The following is a 19,262-nucleotide window of genomic DNA, read 5'->3' on the forward strand; positions in this document are numbered from 1 at the left end:
AACACATATAAAGTATGAAAATGAGGGGAATTCTCCTCCCCCGTGCCTGATGGTGCTGAAATTAGGAAATTTATTTGGACCTAACTCTTTATAAAGGGTCTTTCAGTCAAAAAGCTCTGTTAATGTGTTATCTCCATCTGCTGGCTGGATAACACCCGTATGTCTGGCTGACTGAACACACTGATATATTTTCTAGGCTGTTCAATGAAAACAGTGGTTTTTGAGATCTATAGGCTCCAGTCCCTGCTATTAATAAAAAATGCATGCCAGAGTGTCAACATTTGTAGAAATCAATCTCATGAAGCATAAATTAAGGCACTTTCCCTCTGCATTCTGGATATTTCACTCACCAATCTGATGAGCTCCTCTTTTATAAGTCGTGTGATTTCTGCCTTTGCTTTCTGTACAGCCAGTTCATTGGCACCTGCAGACAAAAAAATATCACCACGTTAAACAGTTTCTCTCTGTGAAGCTGACAGAATAAACACTGCTGACTGTTTTCAGAAACACTGTAAAACTTGCTGAATATCCCCAACTACTCGCTGAAGAAGACTCTAGTATTGTACAGACTGTTTTAGGGAAGTCACTTCAAACAGACAATCATGAATTACACTACTCAGAAATACCCAGGATTAAAGGCTTCTTTGAGAAAAACTCAACCATCATGAGATTTGCAAAGTTTTTGTTGTAGTAGCTGATGTAATTTCTTCCACCTTTAACAGCCAAAATCCACACAATTCCATTTTCTTCCTTATTTCACACTGGTACAGACATTTTTGTGCTTATATGGATTTATTTATTTTTTTTTTCCTTTCTTTCCCCCCCCCCTCTCCTCCAAACTGATTCAGTACATGTTTGCTGCTGTTCTGTGGCAGGTCAGCATTCTCAGAAGCATCTCAGTGATCCCCAAGGATCATTTGGCAAAGTGTATTAAGATAAATGAATGTTTCTTTAGTAATTCTATTAATTTGCAAAATAACTATAGTGGGTTTGGAACTGAGCATCCAGACACTATGACTATAGAGATTCCATATGTCTAATTAACAAAATAAATAAATAGAGTTGTATCTTTCACTGAAACATTTATTAAAAGAATACATACTTTCTATAGCCAAATAAATCTTTCGTTCTCCTTCCTTGGGTTCTTTGCCTGGTGGGAAATAAGTTCCTCTGATTGTAATAGCAGCTTCAGAATATTCACTGATTCTCTGCAGCGCTTCTTTGGAGGTAACTTTCCATCTGGCAGTCTGCAAGGTAAAGGATATGGGAGGATCAATCAAGGGAAAGGAATCACACGAAATGGCAATCCAAAGGGTAGTTGACATTTTAGGCAAACAAGAACACTGTGCTGTGAAAGTTGGTCATGGCATTCGACTGTAAAAATGTAGATTGAAATTTCAGCCAGTCGTTTTTATGCAAGTATATTTTAAAATAAATCTGTCTCTTGTGTCAGCAAGATAAAGTTACAGAAGAAGGAGAAAGGAGAATGGATGCGTAGTACTGCTGGAGCAAGAGCTCTAAAGACCTTCTATTTTGCTACACTGAAAGATTAAAACTTGTAATTTTTTTTCTTGTGATCTAAAGCAGCACTCGAGTATTTTATTTATCACTTTCTGTACAGGAACAGACTTCAAGGGCAAACATACACCGTTAATAGCTGCAAGTACTTCCTTTTGATAAACTGAATGCTATTTATTTCTATGCAGTTCATCAGCTAAAGACAAAAATAAGTAAACCTTAAAATCTCCCTAAATAAAGCCTAAGGAATAAACACTGCCAGTTGTTTTTCAGAACCCTGTAAAAATTGTCCCAAATCTCTACTATATCCTCAAAAATACTTCATTATGATAAATGCATCCCATTAATTTAGACAACAAAATTACTAGAAAGGATCTAGTAGGTTGGAATAAGTTACTTGTAGACTGAGACAATTTTTTTGTCGTGGTTAGAAGTTCAAAGCCAGTCTGGAGAAGCTCACACTGCCTTGGGGTGAAGGCAAAGCTGTTTCTGACGGGAAGAACGATCCCCTCCCATCCCTGTTTGGTTTCCCAGTTCTGGTAGGCTGAGTAAACATACCCTGTATGGTGAATAATGGTCAGTGACACTTGATTATAGCAAAATGGTTACTTGCCTGTGGGAAGTCATTGATCTCTAATTCTTCTTCATATCTCTTAAAGGATTCATTCTGTCCTCCGTCCTGTTTCTCTTCCTCCTGTTTCTCTATGGGTACATAATTGAGCTTAGCATTGATTTTTTCAGCCAGTTGCTCTGCAATGGTCTTGGCAGATACAGTGGGAGCTTGAATTGTGCCTCCTCTCAAGATAGCATTTGTAGCCTGCTGCATCACATCCTGTAAAAAACAAACAGGTCCATGTTGAGAACAAGACAGCAGAAAGAAGTCCTGTATCAACCAACAAGGGTTTCATTAAAGCTTTCTCTGTAATACAACTGTCCACATAAATACATTCTCCAAACTTCTCTTTCTCTTCTTCCCCTCCTCTCAATAATGCCCCTCACACCTGCATAGAAAAGATCTTACTGGTCTTTTCTATCTTCAACTCAAAACACATCAACATTCCACAGCACATTAATCTAAATGAACTGTGTATTACGTGCTTCAGCAGAGAAAGATGTTCTGCAACTCTGCTGAAGCTGACAAAACCTAATTGTGTCATTTTATCAGTAATCAATTAACTCTTTGCCAGGGCAGACAAAGCATTTCCAGTTCTCTGTTAAATCTTATTATCGTATTAGCTCAGTTACAAATCCTACCACTTATAACTGAGTTAGCCCAGCACAAATGAGCTAAATAATGCAGTATGATGTTAGTGTGCAGAGACACTAAATAAAATGACAGCCACAGAATGAGGAACTGAACAACCTTTGAAAAAAGGAAAAGGAAAAAAATTGCTCTGTAGTCTGACCTTAAAGTGGAAAGGGACAAATACTTGTGCCTCTGCTCCAAGATTCTTCTGGGCATTGATTCTCAAAGCCAATCTTTTAGCAATTTCCAATTTTTCTGCATTCCCAGCTGATGGTGTAGGAGCATTTGATGTTCCTGGTGCTGCCATGTCTTTTACTCTCTTCTTTGAATTGAACATGCTTTCAATTTGTTCATCAATCTAAAAAAAAAAATAACACTTATTAGATCACTGGATTTACCATTAGGTAATCTTATCATCCTAAAGGAAGCAAACACTAAGGTGCATTTAGTTTCTATGCTTTTAAAGAAATAAATGTTGTATAAACGGTAGAAGCCTGCCCAGAATGACAACTCAACAAAGGGAACAGATGATCTAACCATCAGGAAAAAGTCTGAACACAGTGTTTACTTTCAAGGTCACAAAAAATGAATCTTACAAACAGTAAGAAAGGAATCTAATAAGGATTTAGAAACAGAAAAGGCTACTGTGAATTTCTTTAAAATGCCACAAGTAAAAAAAAAAAAAAGATATTTGTAATTGAGGGTAATCATTCTATTTCATTTACACGAGATTAATATTATAAAGAAAAGAATTTCTGTGACATATACATAACAACATATATTAAGTATAAAAAAAACAGTAAGTCAGAAAGAGACTTTCAAGATCTTCATAGCTATATATCTTTTATATCAAAGAACACACATAGATCTACTCATGGAATTTAACTAAGTCAGTGGCATAGGACATGGAGTAACATGAATCCATGCATTCTGCAAAGTGGTATGTAACCTACTGGGGAAGAAACAAATATATTTGAAGTTGTTTAAGGTTTTCCATCTTATTTTCAGGTGCTTACATCAACAGCTGTATCTTCATCATCTGAATCTTGCAAGCCAAGCGCTGCTTTTTGTAGCTTCTTTCTTTCATTAGCCAAAGCTTGTTCTGTTTCATCAAATTTAAAACCTTTGCCAGAGAATCCACTACTTTTTTTAATCAACTTCCCCTCCTGAAAACAAAAATATATATTTTCATACTTTGAAGTTTAAAATTCCACTTCTGATAGTCAGGAAATAACTATAAAATTATACAAATAATTTTGAAGTAATTTATTTTAAAAACCAAATCCTAGTACATTTAGAAAGCTCTTCAAATTTAAAAAAACCTGTATTTTACAATGAAGAGTAATAAAAAAAGCTATGTTAATTCAGCAGATAGAAACAATACACTACTGGGATTTTCTGTAAGTATAACATGTTTTTTTAAATGAAGTAAAAAAAACTCTCTGGTTTTTATATCAGAAAAAACTCTGATTAAAAAAAAACCTCTAAAAAGTCAGTGAGATGACTCATGTATGTATACTGTACAACTGGACCCATGTGCATACTCATTAAACCCAGACCAAAGCCCACTACAGAAGAAAGAATTACTTACAGCCTTCTGCTGGTCTTTGAAGTCAGCCCAGAGCTTCTCCAAATCAGTAGGAATTGGATTCCCGGACAATTCTAAAGCCTTAATGATATCACCAGCATACCGTGCCTGATCCTCAGTAATGAATGTGTATGCATACCCCTGGTCAAAATTAATTTAAAAGATAATAAAGCAAAAATTTCTAAAGACACTTTAAATTTATGGGAGTAGCCTTGCACAGATGCTGTTGTTCTGGTCAATAAAAGTAACCATGATTTTCATGCATACATTTTTTTTAGTAGGAATGTAGAATAAATAATGTGATTTCCCAGGAAGCTGATACAGAGGTAATCAACCACAGGTGGTAGAAACTAAAGTCCTTCCTTCAGTTAAAAATTAAGAGTTAGGAAAAGAATATCTTATAAATTTAGTAGGGCACATTTCCAACATTGAAAAACACCCAAACTTTGAGCCACAAATGAGATTTAAAAGAACATTCAGACATCAGAACATCATTTAAATTCCAACTTCCACAGTGCTACAATTCAGAATAGATTTTACAGATGATCACTCAAAAACCTCAGATGCACTCCAAAGGGAAAGCCTCTTCCCACCAGTAACGTAAACTACTCCCTCTGTAGCTATCCCTTGGGAACAGCTTAATCAAGCACAAGGAAAAATTTGCAGTATTAATGGAAACAGGCACCTGATCATACATACTTTATTGCCAGCTCGTCCAGTTCGGCCTGCTCGGTGCACATAATCTTCATAATGGTTGGGACAGCTATAATTAACCACCAGCATCAATTGTTTTACATCCAAGCCCCTTGCTGCTACAGATGTGGCCACTAGAAGTTTGCAAGTTCCATTCTTGAAATCATTAATTATGCTGTCCCGGTCATACTGATCAATACCTGGAAGAAACACAGAGAAAACAGTTAATTATAAAGCTCTGCTTTGAGCCAGAAGAGTTTGTACACAGAGTCAAAACACCCTCCAACTTCAAACAACAGAAAGCCTGAGCAAATAGAATTTCAATACATTCACACTTCTACTGGAAAATTGTATTAACCCAAATAATAAATCTCTTAGTTTATTACCCAGAACAAAACTTTTAGTTTTTCCACTACAAAAAGATGTTTTCCCACACCAAGATCCTCAAAAGTTCCTTTAATATGATTTTCTATTTGACTTCTTATATTCATCTGCAGGCTTTGTCTGTTCTCTAAAGGCAACAGAAATCTCAGAACAACGAGATTCCCCTCTTCCATTGTTGCACTAAATGAAGAGTGGTTTTGTATTTATTGGTTACTGTATTTTTAAGAGCATTATATATAGAAAGTTTTAAAATACTCTGGGATGGACAATAATCTAAAGAGATTTCCTCCTCTTGCTGCTAAACTACTTCTGTTGTATTACTACTTGATGGCAGAAAAGTCAAAGAACAGCTGCTATTCTTGTGAAATCTCAAATAGAAATATCACATAACACTCCCCCCATGGCATTCCCTACTCTACAACAACAAGTAGTTAATAATATTCCCTGAGAGGTGTCAACTCGCAGTAACAATCCTGTTGCACAGAGACAAGATTTGACATCTGATGACATCTCCCAGGGAACAATGGAGAGTAATTACAGAAAACTGCCTATTTCAAATTAAGAGACAAATATATTTCACAATTCTAAAGCAAAATCTGCTTAGGAAGAAGAAATATTAATTGCTACTACACAGGAACTAAGTATCTTCTCTTTATAACTACTGAATACCAATAGTCTAGTTTGGAGTTGTTAATATAAATCCTCCAGATTGATGATTACCTCCATGAAGAGACAAGCAAGGATAAGAGGCTCTCATTAAATCTTTCAACAATCCATCAGCATGTTCTTGTTTATCTACAAATATGATAACTGATCCTTTCTCCTGATAGTGTCCCAGGAGCTCCAGTAACTTCAAAAATTTCTTCTCCTCTTCTATGACAATCTGGAAAAAGACATAGAAAAGCAAAGTAGAAAGAGTATAAAATGTATCTTAAGTCATTAAATGCATCGAGGGTGCATGAAAATGAAAATCAGGAAGAGGAGATGACTTTTTCAGGCTGTTTCCACAGCTAGTGGTAAAACTGCTACTCAGCTTAGTGGTATAAAACCACGTGGTTTTTTAAAAAGAGTGATTGCATTGCATATGCACATTAGGGTGTCAGTTTATTCTGAGTTCATGTTTCATAATATCACTAAACTTCTCAAAACAAAAGCTCTGTGGGTATATTGCTTTATATTCAATACTGCTGGAAATAATCTTTTGCAAGCAAATGAGATCAGTGAGGCAGCTGTGTGATACTCACAACGTGTTGCTCCACATCAGAACAGACGACACTTCTGCCTCCGACCTGCACTTCTATAGGTTTACTAAGGATTCTCCGAGCTAATGCCTCCATAGCTCTGGGAAAAGTAGCAGAGAACATGACAGTCTGACGATCAGGCCTGACGTTGTCTACAATGCGCATAACCTGGTTCAAGAGAACATTCCCTGTTAATATCCAAGTGCTGTCATTGAGCTTCGTACACACACAGAGCTGTCAGATTTAAAGTGAGGTGTTATCTGCACTACACACAGACTACAAAATATTTCTTTACAGATTTCCTCTTCGGAAATGTGAGGATAATAGAAAAAATTTAAAGAGTCAATTTAAACTGCTGTCCATACATAGGATATCTTCATAGAATCATAGAATGGTTTGGATTGGAAGGGACCTTAAAGATCATCCAGTTCCAACCCCCCTGCCAGCAGCAGGGACACCTTCCACTAGACCAGGTTGCTCAAAGCCTCATCCAACCTGGCCTTCAACACTTCCAGGGAGGAGCAGCCACAATTTCCTTGGGCAACCTGTTCCACTGTCTGACCACCCTCACAGTGAAGAACTTCTTCCTAATATCTCATCTAAACCTCCCCTCTTTCAGCTTAAACCCATTTCCCCTTGTTTTGTCACTAACTGCCCTTATGAAAAGTCCTTCCCCAGCTTTCTTGTAGGCCCCCTGAACACTCATTTTTGAACACTCATTTGCAGTATAATAATAACACAGCATTGCAAAATCCTCTAAGTGGAAAAGAACATCTTGTGGCAGTGTCACTCATGTCATTAATTACCTGAGGCTCAAAACCCATGTCAAACATTCTGTCTGCTTCATCGAGTACAACGTATGTGACTCTACGGAGGTTTGTCACCCGACCTGTGAAAGGAGAGGAAAAAACAACATGGGAAACAAAATCAAATGGAAATCTAGTTTCCCCTCAGGAATAATTTTTTTTAAAATGTTACATAGTCTCACTATCTTCTAACAAAGACATTAATTATTTATTTTTTTTAAAAATTCACCGAATGTGAATTTTAATGTTCTCATTTTAATCACATATAAATTCTGGGAAATGTGTAAGTATGCACAAGGCCCTTTATTTTGTCAAACTCTTCTCTTGCATACCATCATAGGGCCAGAAGAACCTGTAAAATTCAGAAAACTGCCCTCGCCAAAACACATCATAAAACTAAGACTGAGATGAAGCAAGGAGCCACATCAGCCATTATCTGACAGCGCCACCTAGAAAAAAACATATTAGAGATTACAGCGCATGTGTGGAAGGCAAAGTCCAGTGCTAACTGTTGCAGCCTCAGAAAAATTCCTCTCATACATATAATCTGTAATGCTTCCATGGAGCTAGAAATAACTATTTGAGGATAATCATACTAATTCTAGTTAACTGCTAATAATATGCATCAAAACAGAGTAAGCAGTCTTGTCAAAATGAATATATAAAGATTAAAACCTACCCAGTAATACTGCTAAATTTAAAATTAAAGAACCACCCCAAACTCTGGGACAGCTGGAAACAAAATAAGCAAATTGTCTATCTGTGAACATTTTGAAATTATGATGGACAGGATAATTAGCACCCTTCCCAAACAAACAGCTAAGAGATTCCCTTTCAAGAGAAGGATTTAACTTAAGGATTTAAGACTCATATTCTCCAACAATATAAACATGTGAACAAATTCAGTTCCAAGCAAGTGTGGAGTGACACTGTCAAATGCTCTCGGAATGGAACAGATTCTTATCATTTTCCACAACTATCACTCGGAGCTGTGCCTACCAAACTACAGGAGAATTTTGGTCCTTTCATCTTCAGCAAATCGTAGCTGAATCCTCACATTATCTTTTAGAGATTTAGCGCTGCATTCCTTTAAGATATGGAATTCATACTTAAGGAACAAAATAAATATTTCCTAAAAAACTACATATCTATTTAACATCTTAACACTTTCATCCCCAAATAATAACTTTGTAAAATTACTTGGGAACAGCATTAATGTACCTACCTTTGACGATATAAGTCTTGGAAGCCCAGTTCTATATGTCTTGAAGGTACTTTTTCCACAGAAGTTAAATAATGTCAACAGTTTAGTAGAGGTTTTGATGTGGAATAATTTAATAATAAAACTTTATCTAATAAGCATGCAATGGTTACACTAGGACAAAACCTCTTAAAGCTGCAGTGGCTCAGTTTAATCAATGTGAATATTTGATGTAAGGTCAGTTCTTTTACTTTCAAACAGTTATTTAGGGAGGGCTTCTCTGTCTGTTTGGTTTTTAAAACCAACAGATAAAGGCAGAGTCAGTTTCTCTTATGTAAAAGTGGGTAACTGCTGAGCTACACTAACAATAATAAAGGATTAATGGGCCAACAAAATAAGTAACTGTAATATAACCTTTATCTAAATGACTTGAAGTTAAAAAATTTGGACCAGCACATTTTAAAGCTTAACAATGATCAACATTTCTCAGAAACTCTTCAAGAATGTAGTATATATCCTGTCCTCCCCAAAAAAATCAACTCAGTGTATTATTAAACCTGTTATTAGTGCTATATTTTCTCAATAGCTAGACAGTGCAGCCTGAAGAGATATAAGAAAATTCTGTAAGACCATTTATCAAAGTACATGATCTTTTGAATTTGTTAGAATTACACAACAAATATAAAAAATGCTCCGTAGAAAAAGGTTTTCTACTCACCATTGTTAGCTGCTAACATGTCAATCATACGTCCAGGGGTACATACAATAATTTCAGCACCTCTTTTGAGTTCAGCGATCTGATTTTAAAACATAGTGAACAAATTATTACAGGGGGGCTTGGCTTTGTGGGTTTTTGGGGGGTTTTTGTGTGTTTGGTTCTTTTAAACATGTATCACCTAGCAAGAAAGAAAACAAAATACACTGTAATGCAGCTGTTGTGTTAATGTGAATTGTTTATGTAAAGATTTTACTGAGCAGTTTCTGTAAGTCTTTGGAAAACTTTGCTTCCTCTGACATCCTAAATTACTACCACTTGAAGGAGTTATAATGGAGATATGACTTCTCTACAGTTAAGAGCCTGTAAGGAATGTCAAATGTTATATCAGGGACAACTGATAGTAAACAAACCATGTTCCATCACAGATGGTCACTCCTGTTGTTTCCATAAATGGGGGCACGGGGGGGAACCCTGTGAAACGAATCTCTACATTACTCTAAGATGCAATACTTGATAAAGCAATAAACCAAAGTTAACCAAAGTTAACATTTTAGCACTGTTGTCTTCAGGGGAACTCTCATAAAAATACAGCTTCTCAACAACTTCTGAACTGTCACGTCCCACTGATACTTTAAGCTTTTGCATTACTAACATTCATCCAGAGAAAATCCATCATGAAGGCTGCAAACCTACTGGATTTATGGGAAAGAGAAGGGAACTCAATTCACTGCAAAGGTAAAATTAATTAATAAAGCTGAAGAGTTATTTGACAAGGTGATGTCTTTTGTGTACCTGTTCACTGATTCCTGTCCCTCCATAGACACAGACAACTCGAAGTCCAAGTGTCTTTGAGAATTTCTTACACTCCTTGGTGATCTGCAAAGCCAGCTCGCGAGTAGGTGTCATAATCACAGCTGAAAAGCAAAGTATTTCCATCATGCATTGTAATATAAAAGATGTTGTTATTTATACAATAAAAATTAATCTTCTGTAATGATGTTTAAAGCAATTCACTTATATGTATTTTTAAAAATTTAATTTCAAGAAAAAAAGACAAGTCAGTATGAGGATGGGGTGGAACTCTGTTCAAAGTTTCAAAATCGAAGGAGTAAGGTCTCCTTTCCAGATATACAGACATGTAAGTGCTCTTGAAACATCATTAGATAGCACAGAGATCACAAACAACATTAAACAGCATAGTGATCATTAAGGAAATTTAAAAAATCCATTCATTAATGGATATTAGCAAGTAAACATTCCTCCCTATAACCAAGAGAACAACTGAAGACCCTTCTAAAGCACATGCTTGAGTTTGTATTTATTTAAATAGCAATTCTGAAAACAAAAGCTTTGTACCTATGGGACCTTCTCCTTCTTCTAACGCTCTCTGATCCATGATGTGTCTGAACATGGGCAAGAGAAACGCAATAGTTTTTCCACTTCCTGTTTTAGCAATGCCAATCAAGTCACGGCCATTCATAATTGCTGGGATAGCCTGGGTTTGAATGGGAGTGGGCTTTTCATAGCCATGTCTTAAAAAGAGAGGAAAAGAAAAGATATTTTAAGAACAAAATGGGTATTTGGCAGATATGAAACACAGTCATGCTGAAAAAGTTTGGCATGCTCCTATTTACACATACACATCAGAGCCATTCAAAAAATACAGCTTCAAAATGAGCAGCAAAAACGTGATAAAAATGGCAGAAGGAACAGTTTGTAACAGTAATTCCACACTGAGGGGGAAACACCCTGCTGGCTCTGTATGTAACATCTACAAACATAAAGAGAAATGTTCTTCTCATAAATATATGATAGAGCACAGCCAGCAAAACGAAGCATGATATAGCTGATAAAGTGCTTGCTTACTTTTTGAGGGCAGTGAGAATCTTCATGGAAATACCACACTGTACCCAGGTTTTTATTGGTTTGGGGCAGCCTTTTCCCTTGACTGTGATTCCCTCCAGCTCCAACCTGTACACGTTCACCTCTGAAATACAGTTTGCATTACAACAGAGTCAAACTTAACATTTCTCTGCTAGTTTGATCAAAATATTCTTGATCTGTCCCTGAACATGAAATACTACTTCATTACCACCAGAAAAACAGTTTGTAGCTGGTTACACACAGATAGAGGAGGCAGGTGGAAAGGACTCAGGTAAATTTTTCAATCAAAGCCTCACACATAATTACATGAAGTCATCAATAGCAGTGATCTAACTGATTTGGTGTTTTTCTAAACCAAGTTGCTCCAAATGCTCTTGATATTCCAAGAGAATTTTCTGTTTCTTTGCACATCAAAACCCATCTTTCTTGCCCTCAATAGCACCCAAGGTGTTCTGGTTGTATTTGTCCTTACCTTCTTGTGTCATTTTAGCTAGTTCTGGTACTTCAACATAGAAGTTTTTCCTGAAAGGTTCATATTCTATCTTTCCATGATCCACTGGTTCTAGCAGCTTTCTCTGCTTGGTCTGGTAGCCAGTCAGGGCAGTCTGAAGATCAACTTCCTCCTCTTCTGAGGAATACTGTATAGATTATAATTTGTGTGTAAATTAGTACAGATGGTATTCTGAGAGGCTCTGGCTTTTCATTTATAGATGAACTTTACTCAGAAGCAACAGTTACTCCTTACCCCATTAGACCAGATACTGAAAACACACTCTCAGTTTAAGAGTCCCAATTGTTCTTTCATGTTTCTCCCAAACCTTAACTTTGATCAAGTTCCATATTACTTACATAACATTATAAATACTATTAGTCTTGTCATGCAGAAATAATCACAGTCTTACAATAGAAAGAGGAAAATATTAAGAAAAAAAAATCCAGCCAGCACACCACTGATTTGCATCCCACTGCAGTCACAGTTCTGACAGATGCACCCAACTCAGCTTTAAATTAGTCGAGTACTAACAACACTGGAACTGCAGCAACACAGAGCTTAACACAGAATCATAGACTGGTTTGGGTTGGGAGGGCCCCCAAAGCTCACCCAGTCCCACCCCCCCTGCCAGCAGCAGGGACACCTTCCACTAGACCAGGTTGCTCAAAGCCTCATCCAACCTGGCCTTGAACACTTCCAGGGAGGAGCAGCCACAGCCTCTCTGGGAAACCTGGGACAGTGTCTCACCACCCTCACAGGAAAGAATTTCTTCCCAATATCTCATCTAAACCTCCCCTCTTTCAGCTTAAACCCATTTCCCCTTGTTTTGTCATTAACTGCCCTTAGGAAAAGTCCTTCCCCAGCTTTCTTGTAGCCCCTTCAGGTATTGGGAGGCTGCTAGAAGGTCTCCCCAAAACCTTCTCTTCTCCAGGCTGAACAGCCCCAACTCTCTCAGCCTGTCCTCACAGCAGAGCTGCTCCAGCCCTCGGATCATCCTTGTGGCCTCCTCTGGACTGGCTCTAACAGGTCCATGTATGCTAGCACGACCTAGCTGAGCTGCAGTCCTATCAGGGTATCGAGTCTACAGCTTGAGCAAGGCTGTCTCACCGAGATCTCCTGGACAGCAGCCTACCCATACCCTTAGCAACCATTCAGACCTACAGCACCACACACAACCACATTAAGTACTCAATGTGCCTATTCTCCCAAAAGCATTTTATGAAGGCAGTTTAGACACAGAAGAGCAATTCTGAGAAGTTCAGGTCCAATCACTGAGCAAGATGGCTGAGCTTAAGAGGGTAGCTTACATTTATCTATTTGTATCACCTCTTCCTACTAAAACACATTTGTTATCTACAGGCAGTGTAACAGAAAATGCTTTTAAACTTGTTTTAGGGTGCTTGTCCACTAGAACACATGACTTGGCACGGCATTTTGTAGCCCTAGGCAGAATCAAACTGTTTTCTACTGTTTCCTAAACTGTAAAATGAGACATCCCATTTGTGCTGAAAGAGATGTTTCACTATGAGTCATTAAGTGTTTGGAGATCCATAAGTTACAGGTGTTTTGGAAATTAATATATTTATACTTCCAAAGCAATTCAGCAGAAGTGTAACACACAAACTGGTTTCCATACATGTGAGTGAACGTGCAGCCTGAGCATCCGCGTACATAAACACTCCATACTAGCTTGTGGGTCACTCACAGACAGGGTCACCAGGACTGCCTGCCCAATTTCAGTGACATGAACTGAACACACACTCTACATGTGACATACACCAGCCCAGTCATATTAAGAACAATTACAAAGCCAGACTCTCATTCAGTTCTCATCTGGGTAACACTGCCTCTGAACAATAAAGCTGCGATGGGGATTGCACCAAAACAAAACAGTACAAGTAGCAAGAAACTGCATAAGATCAAAAATCTTGTGACCATGGCTCTGTAAATTAAATAACTAAACGTTTATCTCCTAGGAGATGGAAAAATCCAAGGACTACCCTCGTTCTCTTTCCTCTTCTAAGAGGCACATTGCCTTTTCACAGCAGAAATACATGCCACTTCCATTACCTCCATTGCATCTTGGTCATTCTCCATGAGTTCCCCTTTCTTCTTTTCTGACTCTGCAGCTGCCTTTTTGGTTGTCACCACAGTTACCACCTTGGTAACAGTTGGTCCAGACTTCTACAAAAACAGTTAAGAAATATTATTGCACTATCATATAAAACAAAAAGCACACTGTATAAAATATACAGAATATTTGTAGTTCTGAATGCATTATGCTGGGTTTTGGGGTTTGTTTTTTTTTACTTTACTTCCTCCAATGAAATTTTACTAGAATATGGGTTGTTTTTTTTTTTACTTCCTCCAATGAAATTTTACTAGAATAATCCTTGATAAAACACCAGGAAATTAAAGTTAAGGCAAACAGGCATTTAAGTGCATCTAACTTACTTCATGCTTTTTTGCACTTCCCTCCTTTTTCCCACCCCAAATCATTTTGATTCTTAATAAGTGATTTTACCTTTTCACTCCCACCACCTTTCACACTTCTCATATTGAATTTCTTGACCTCTTCTTTTACTTCTTCCATATAAGCATCCAAAGGATCTAACTCTTCATCTTCAACCTCATTGCCTTCTTTTTCTCCTTCTGCAGTTTCCTCTTCATCATCTAATACAAGCAAGAAAGGCAGGAATAAAACAGGCAAGGAAAAAGTGCTCAGGTGTGTTAAAATTATTAGTCTCCCCAGATAACAGTCCAGTTTTATTACTATATCATTTTTGCTCATTCACATCTCTCCAGCTTGTTAATCTCAACTGTCTCTTAAACCATTTGAAGCCATGACCAGATTTAAGCTCTGTTATTGTATAGTTCACATTCTGAAAAGTAATTAAATGCTTTAAAGATAACGTAATAAAAATACTGTTAAGAACAAAAGTATTTTAACTGTTATATATATAAAAAGTTAAATACCATCATCATCTTCCAAACTCCATTTTTTCCCCTGTTTCATCTCTTCAATTTCTTTTTTCAGCTCTCCTATGTTTTCCATGGCCTTCTTGCGTTGTTCTTCCCGCCACTTCTCCACTCTTTCTTTTCGTTTCCTCATTTCTTCTTCTAGTTTGTTCTGATCAAAATTCTATGATAAAAAAAAACCAACCAAATAATGAAAATCAACGGCCACTGGCTTTAGCCTGTGCTTCTTCAGGCAAGTATAACAGTAGTTCGAAGTTCTAACAGTAGTTAGAACAAGTCCAGAGAAGGGCCACCAGGATGATCCGAGGGCTGGAGCAGCTCTGCTGTGAGGACAGGCTGAGAGAGTTGGGGCTGTTCAGCCTGGAGAAGAGAAGGCTCCGGGGAGACCTTATAGTGGCCTCCCAGTACCTGAAGGGGCTACAAGAAGGCTGGGGAGGGACTTTTCATAAGGGCAACTAATGACAGAACAAGGGGAAATGGGTTTAAGCTGAAAGAGGGGAGGTTTAGATTAGATATTAGGAAGAAGTTCCTCACTGTGAGGGTGGTGAGACACTGGAACAGGTTGCCCAATGAAGCTGTAGATGCCCCCTCCCTGGAAGTGTTGAAGGCCAGGCTGGATGAGGCTTTGAGCAACCTGGTCTAGTGGAAGGTGTCCCTGCTGATGGCAGGGGGGTTGGGACTGGATGAGCTTTGAGGTCCCTTCCAACCCAAACCATTCTGTGATTCTATGATAACCGTTGTGTGAGCATGCTGCAGAGGACTGACATCCACGAACTTATCACAACAGAAGCAAATGAAAAATACTAACATCAACTACAACATTTCCAAGTAAGAAATGCAGTTAACTGATAACTATTATTTAATTTTCAGCTCCTCTACTGACACCTAATTTGTGAAAAATGAGATTGCCTTCACTCGTCTGTGGTTTGTGGTTTAAGCAGTTTGGAATCTCGAATTGAGATGAATGTTTCTTATGCCAAGAACTGGAAGCTCACACTGTGACAAGAGTCTGTGTTACTGAAAAGAAAAAACTCTGTCATTCAGTGGGGATTTCATCCAGCTCTCAGAACAGGTTTTCTTTTGTTAATGCAGTCATCTCTGGCTAACTTAAATCCTGGTTTAAATTCTATCTTTTAAATTTATAAGCGTTAAAAGCTTCTACCTCAGTGGCCACTGTATTTGTGGTGGCATCTTTATCCTTCTCCTCCTCTTTGTCATCTTTGTCTTTTTTCTTTTCTTTGGAAACATCCACACCGTCTGTCTTTTCTTTAGATCTTGATCTGAAAGGTAAGATCAAAGATTTCTTAGAACATTACAGCTTTTCTCAGGGCAGGGATACACATGTGCTGGACAGAGACAGAACTATGAACACTCTGTACAGGTTTATGTTGTCAAATACCTTACAAAGCACACTGCCTCCCAGAGAATCTTTCCATTTCCTGGAAACATTCCCTTTAACTACCAGAAACGTAGAATCTATTGCAATCCACCGATTCACACGCTTTGGTTCTGTTCTTCTCATTTCTTTACAGGAGGAAGTTGTAGACTTCATTTCCAGAACACTTACAATCGATACTCTAGTGGTTCTGCAGTTTATTTTACACCTCCTTGAAGACAGTAGTTAGAAAAAGAGATACCAAAAATGTCCTGTTTGTTGAATTTCTAGAGAAAGGTAAAGTGATCTAGCATCTTGCCATGGAATTCTGAACGTTCCCCTGAGCGTACAGTACTGGCTGAAAGACATAAAAACACCTCTCTCTGGGAAAAGCTCTTTATGTAATTCAAATGTAATGTGCAGACTTGCAATTTATCACAGATTTTATTATTCTTACTTGCTTACAATTAAAAAAAAAAAAAAAAAAGAAATGCATCCAAACACGTGCCAACTCGTGTTAATAAATGTAAAATTCATTTTAGCCAATTAAAACTCTTTATGCTTTTTTCATTGGGCTATTCTAATACAAACCATAGGCTTATTCCAACAGACTTTGTGATTCCAGCTTCTCACCATGTCTAGATTGTCATCAACCTGCTCATTCTTGATACAGACTGTGACAACTTACAGACTTCCCACTCACCTTACAGTACAGCGTGGTTATATGTTTATACTATAATAAATAATATATATATGTTTAGAATTATATCTGAAAATTCCACTAAAATATATTCAAAAGAAGACAACCTGTACTAAGTTTTTACACATTTCTAAAGTCAATATCTCAAACAGTTCAAAGTTCACCTCTTTACTAAGTCTACTTACTAGGCAGTTTATTCAACTGTAAACCTCTAGGACTAGTACTTGTCAAATCCATACTGACTGCAGCACTAAGCACAGCCCCAGAATCCAACACACAGCAGATAAAGAGGTGGTGGCTTTACCAAAGCAGACATCTTGAGCCTCTCTGAAGTGTTAAGATATTTTATTGTTCTGCACAAATATACTTTTAAAAAGCAGATTCCAAACTTTATTGGTTTACATTCTTTAGAACACTCTTTGGGTAAAGAATGGATGAAACATTGAGCTCAGGTACAATCAGTGGCACTTAAAACACTTCAGAAATTCCTCTTACAGATGTCACCACAATGCCCTTTAGAGATTCTCTGCTGCTACCCTACTCATATATTTCTTTTTAAAAGCTCTGTATGTTTCCAAAGAACTGAAGTGCTTTATCTGAGAAAGAAAATCATACAGCCCATCACTGAGAAGACTGCACTGGAGCAAATCTGTCAGCTACAACTTCCTGTTCTCCAGAAATTTACAAGTTTAAAGAAAGTTATACTTCAATGTGATGCCTGTGCCAGAGAGCACCTCTACTTTATTAATTTAGGCACACATGCTGGGATGCAGAACATTACTTATTGATACCAGAACCTGAGATAACAATGAAGCACTACAAAGCTTTCAGAACAAAGTTCAGTCTTTGTTCTGGTGGCTTCAGTTAGAGCCACCAAGATGATGAAGGGAGTGGAGCATCTCCCTGATGAGGAAAGGCTGAGGGAGCTGGGGCTCTTTAGCTTGGAGAAGAGGAGACTGAGGGGTGACCTCATTAATGGTTATAAATATGTTAAGGGTGAATGTCAGGAGGATGGAGCCAGGCTCTTCTCAGTGATGCCCAATGGTAGGACAAGGGGCAATGGGTGTGAGCTGGAACACAGGAGGTTCCGCTTAAACTTGAGAAGAAACTTCTTTACAGTGAGGGTGACAGAGCCCTGGGACAGGCTGCCCAGGGAGGGTGTGGAGTCTCCTTCTCTGGAGACATTCAAGACCCACCTGGACGCCTTCCTGTGTGATCTCATTTAGGTTCCTGCTCTGGCAGGGGGATTGGACTGGATGATCTTTTGAGTCCCTTCCAATCCCCAACATTCTGTGATTCACTTTAAAGTTAATTGCATTTTTTAGTTGCCACAACTTGTATCATTTTCTTTTACAGAAACATTCTCCTAACAAGCTGCATTAGACACATGAAGCAATGTGAAAAGATCACAACAGTACACTCACATAATGTTCTCCTTGCTCTACAAATCAAAGCTTTCCTCAGTTTTGCCTCATTATTTCCTCCACGCTACCAACAGTGTTACAATATTTTGTCACTATGATATTAATTGTAATTAGAGAACACAAATACCTGTTTTCTGTTTTCCTGTTCTTGCTTGGACTGGAGGATCGAGACCGTCTGCCTCTACTCCTGCTTCTAGAGCGTCTCCTCTCTCGGCTCCGGGATCTTCTCCTCTCTCTGCTACGTTCCCTTTCTCTGCTTCTTGAACGTCTGCCACAGAGCAAAAGTGTATTTATCGAGCACGTGATCACACTCTAATTTCAGCCTATTATTGAGGAACAGCTTGTAAAAGGAATACAACAACCATCAAAACCTCTAAGACCTTACAAACTCCAGCACCAGCAGCTAGAAACCATTTAATAAGTAAAAATATTAAGCATAGTAAAATGTATCATGAACAAATTAGCAAACTAATTATACTCAATAATACAATATTGAATCAATATTCAAAGGACAGGCATTTCTACCTGCTGGTGCTGGAACTGGTAACTCCTACCTCTGCCGCTTTCTGTCACGCGATCGAGACCTCCTCTTGTCCCGGCTGCGCGACCTCTCGCGTCTCCGGTCCCGATCTCTGCTCCTGGAGCGTCTGTCTTCTCCACGCTTTCCTCTCTTATCCGATGGAGAACGGCTTCTGGAACGGCTGCCGGAGAGCCGGAGCGGCCACGGGAGGCAGAGCGCTTCCGATAGTGCCTGCAGCACCGAGCCACAGAACAAACAAAGAGATGAACATGAGCACAGGAACCATTTGCAGTTTAAGGATATCTGTCATATTTCGCTGGACAGGCCAAAAAGTCGTATTTATCTTCATTTCCTGGACTTTTAAAATTTCTAAACATTTGTAAACACCTTGCTAAACTGATTAGCAAACAGGCCAGCAGCTCGAGGGAGGGGATTCTCCCCCTCTACTCTGCTCTCGTAAGGCCCCACCTGCAGTGCTGCCTCCAGTGCTGG

General features: G+C 38.3%; 1 protein-coding gene across 1 annotated transcript in view; it reads right to left on the minus strand.

Annotated features, from left to right (window-relative positions):
* Positions 1 to 350: 350 nt before the first annotated feature.
* Positions 351 to 19,262, minus strand: part of DDX46 (DEAD-box helicase 46) — a gene marked incomplete at its 3' end in the record, with an annotated part of 20,186 nt that continues 1,274 nt past the window's right edge. Inside the window, 22 exon segments of the mRNA XM_029085604.1 lie at positions 351 to 424; positions 1,103 to 1,247; positions 2,132 to 2,350; positions 2,925 to 3,122; positions 3,781 to 3,930; positions 4,356 to 4,493; positions 5,052 to 5,245; positions 6,150 to 6,312; positions 6,674 to 6,838; positions 7,477 to 7,559; positions 9,396 to 9,474; positions 10,188 to 10,309; positions 10,752 to 10,927; positions 11,262 to 11,382; positions 11,752 to 11,917; positions 13,843 to 13,956; positions 14,297 to 14,445; positions 14,749 to 14,914; positions 15,914 to 16,031; positions 18,378 to 18,518; positions 18,805 to 18,959; positions 18,962 to 19,023. Coding sequence (XP_028941437.1) covers positions 351 to 424; positions 1,103 to 1,247; positions 2,132 to 2,350; positions 2,925 to 3,122; positions 3,781 to 3,930; positions 4,356 to 4,493; positions 5,052 to 5,245; positions 6,150 to 6,312; positions 6,674 to 6,838; positions 7,477 to 7,559; positions 9,396 to 9,474; positions 10,188 to 10,309; positions 10,752 to 10,927; positions 11,262 to 11,382; positions 11,752 to 11,917; positions 13,843 to 13,956; positions 14,297 to 14,445; positions 14,749 to 14,914; positions 15,914 to 16,031; positions 18,378 to 18,518; positions 18,805 to 18,959; positions 18,962 to 19,023 — 3,098 coding nt within the window.

The sequence above is a fragment of the Antrostomus carolinensis genome, unplaced genomic scaffold, assembly GCF_000700745.2.
Source record: "Antrostomus carolinensis isolate BGI_N321 unplaced genomic scaffold, ASM70074v2 scaffold49316, whole genome shotgun sequence".
Lineage (NCBI taxonomy): Eukaryota > Metazoa > Chordata > Aves > Caprimulgiformes > Caprimulgidae > Antrostomus > Antrostomus carolinensis.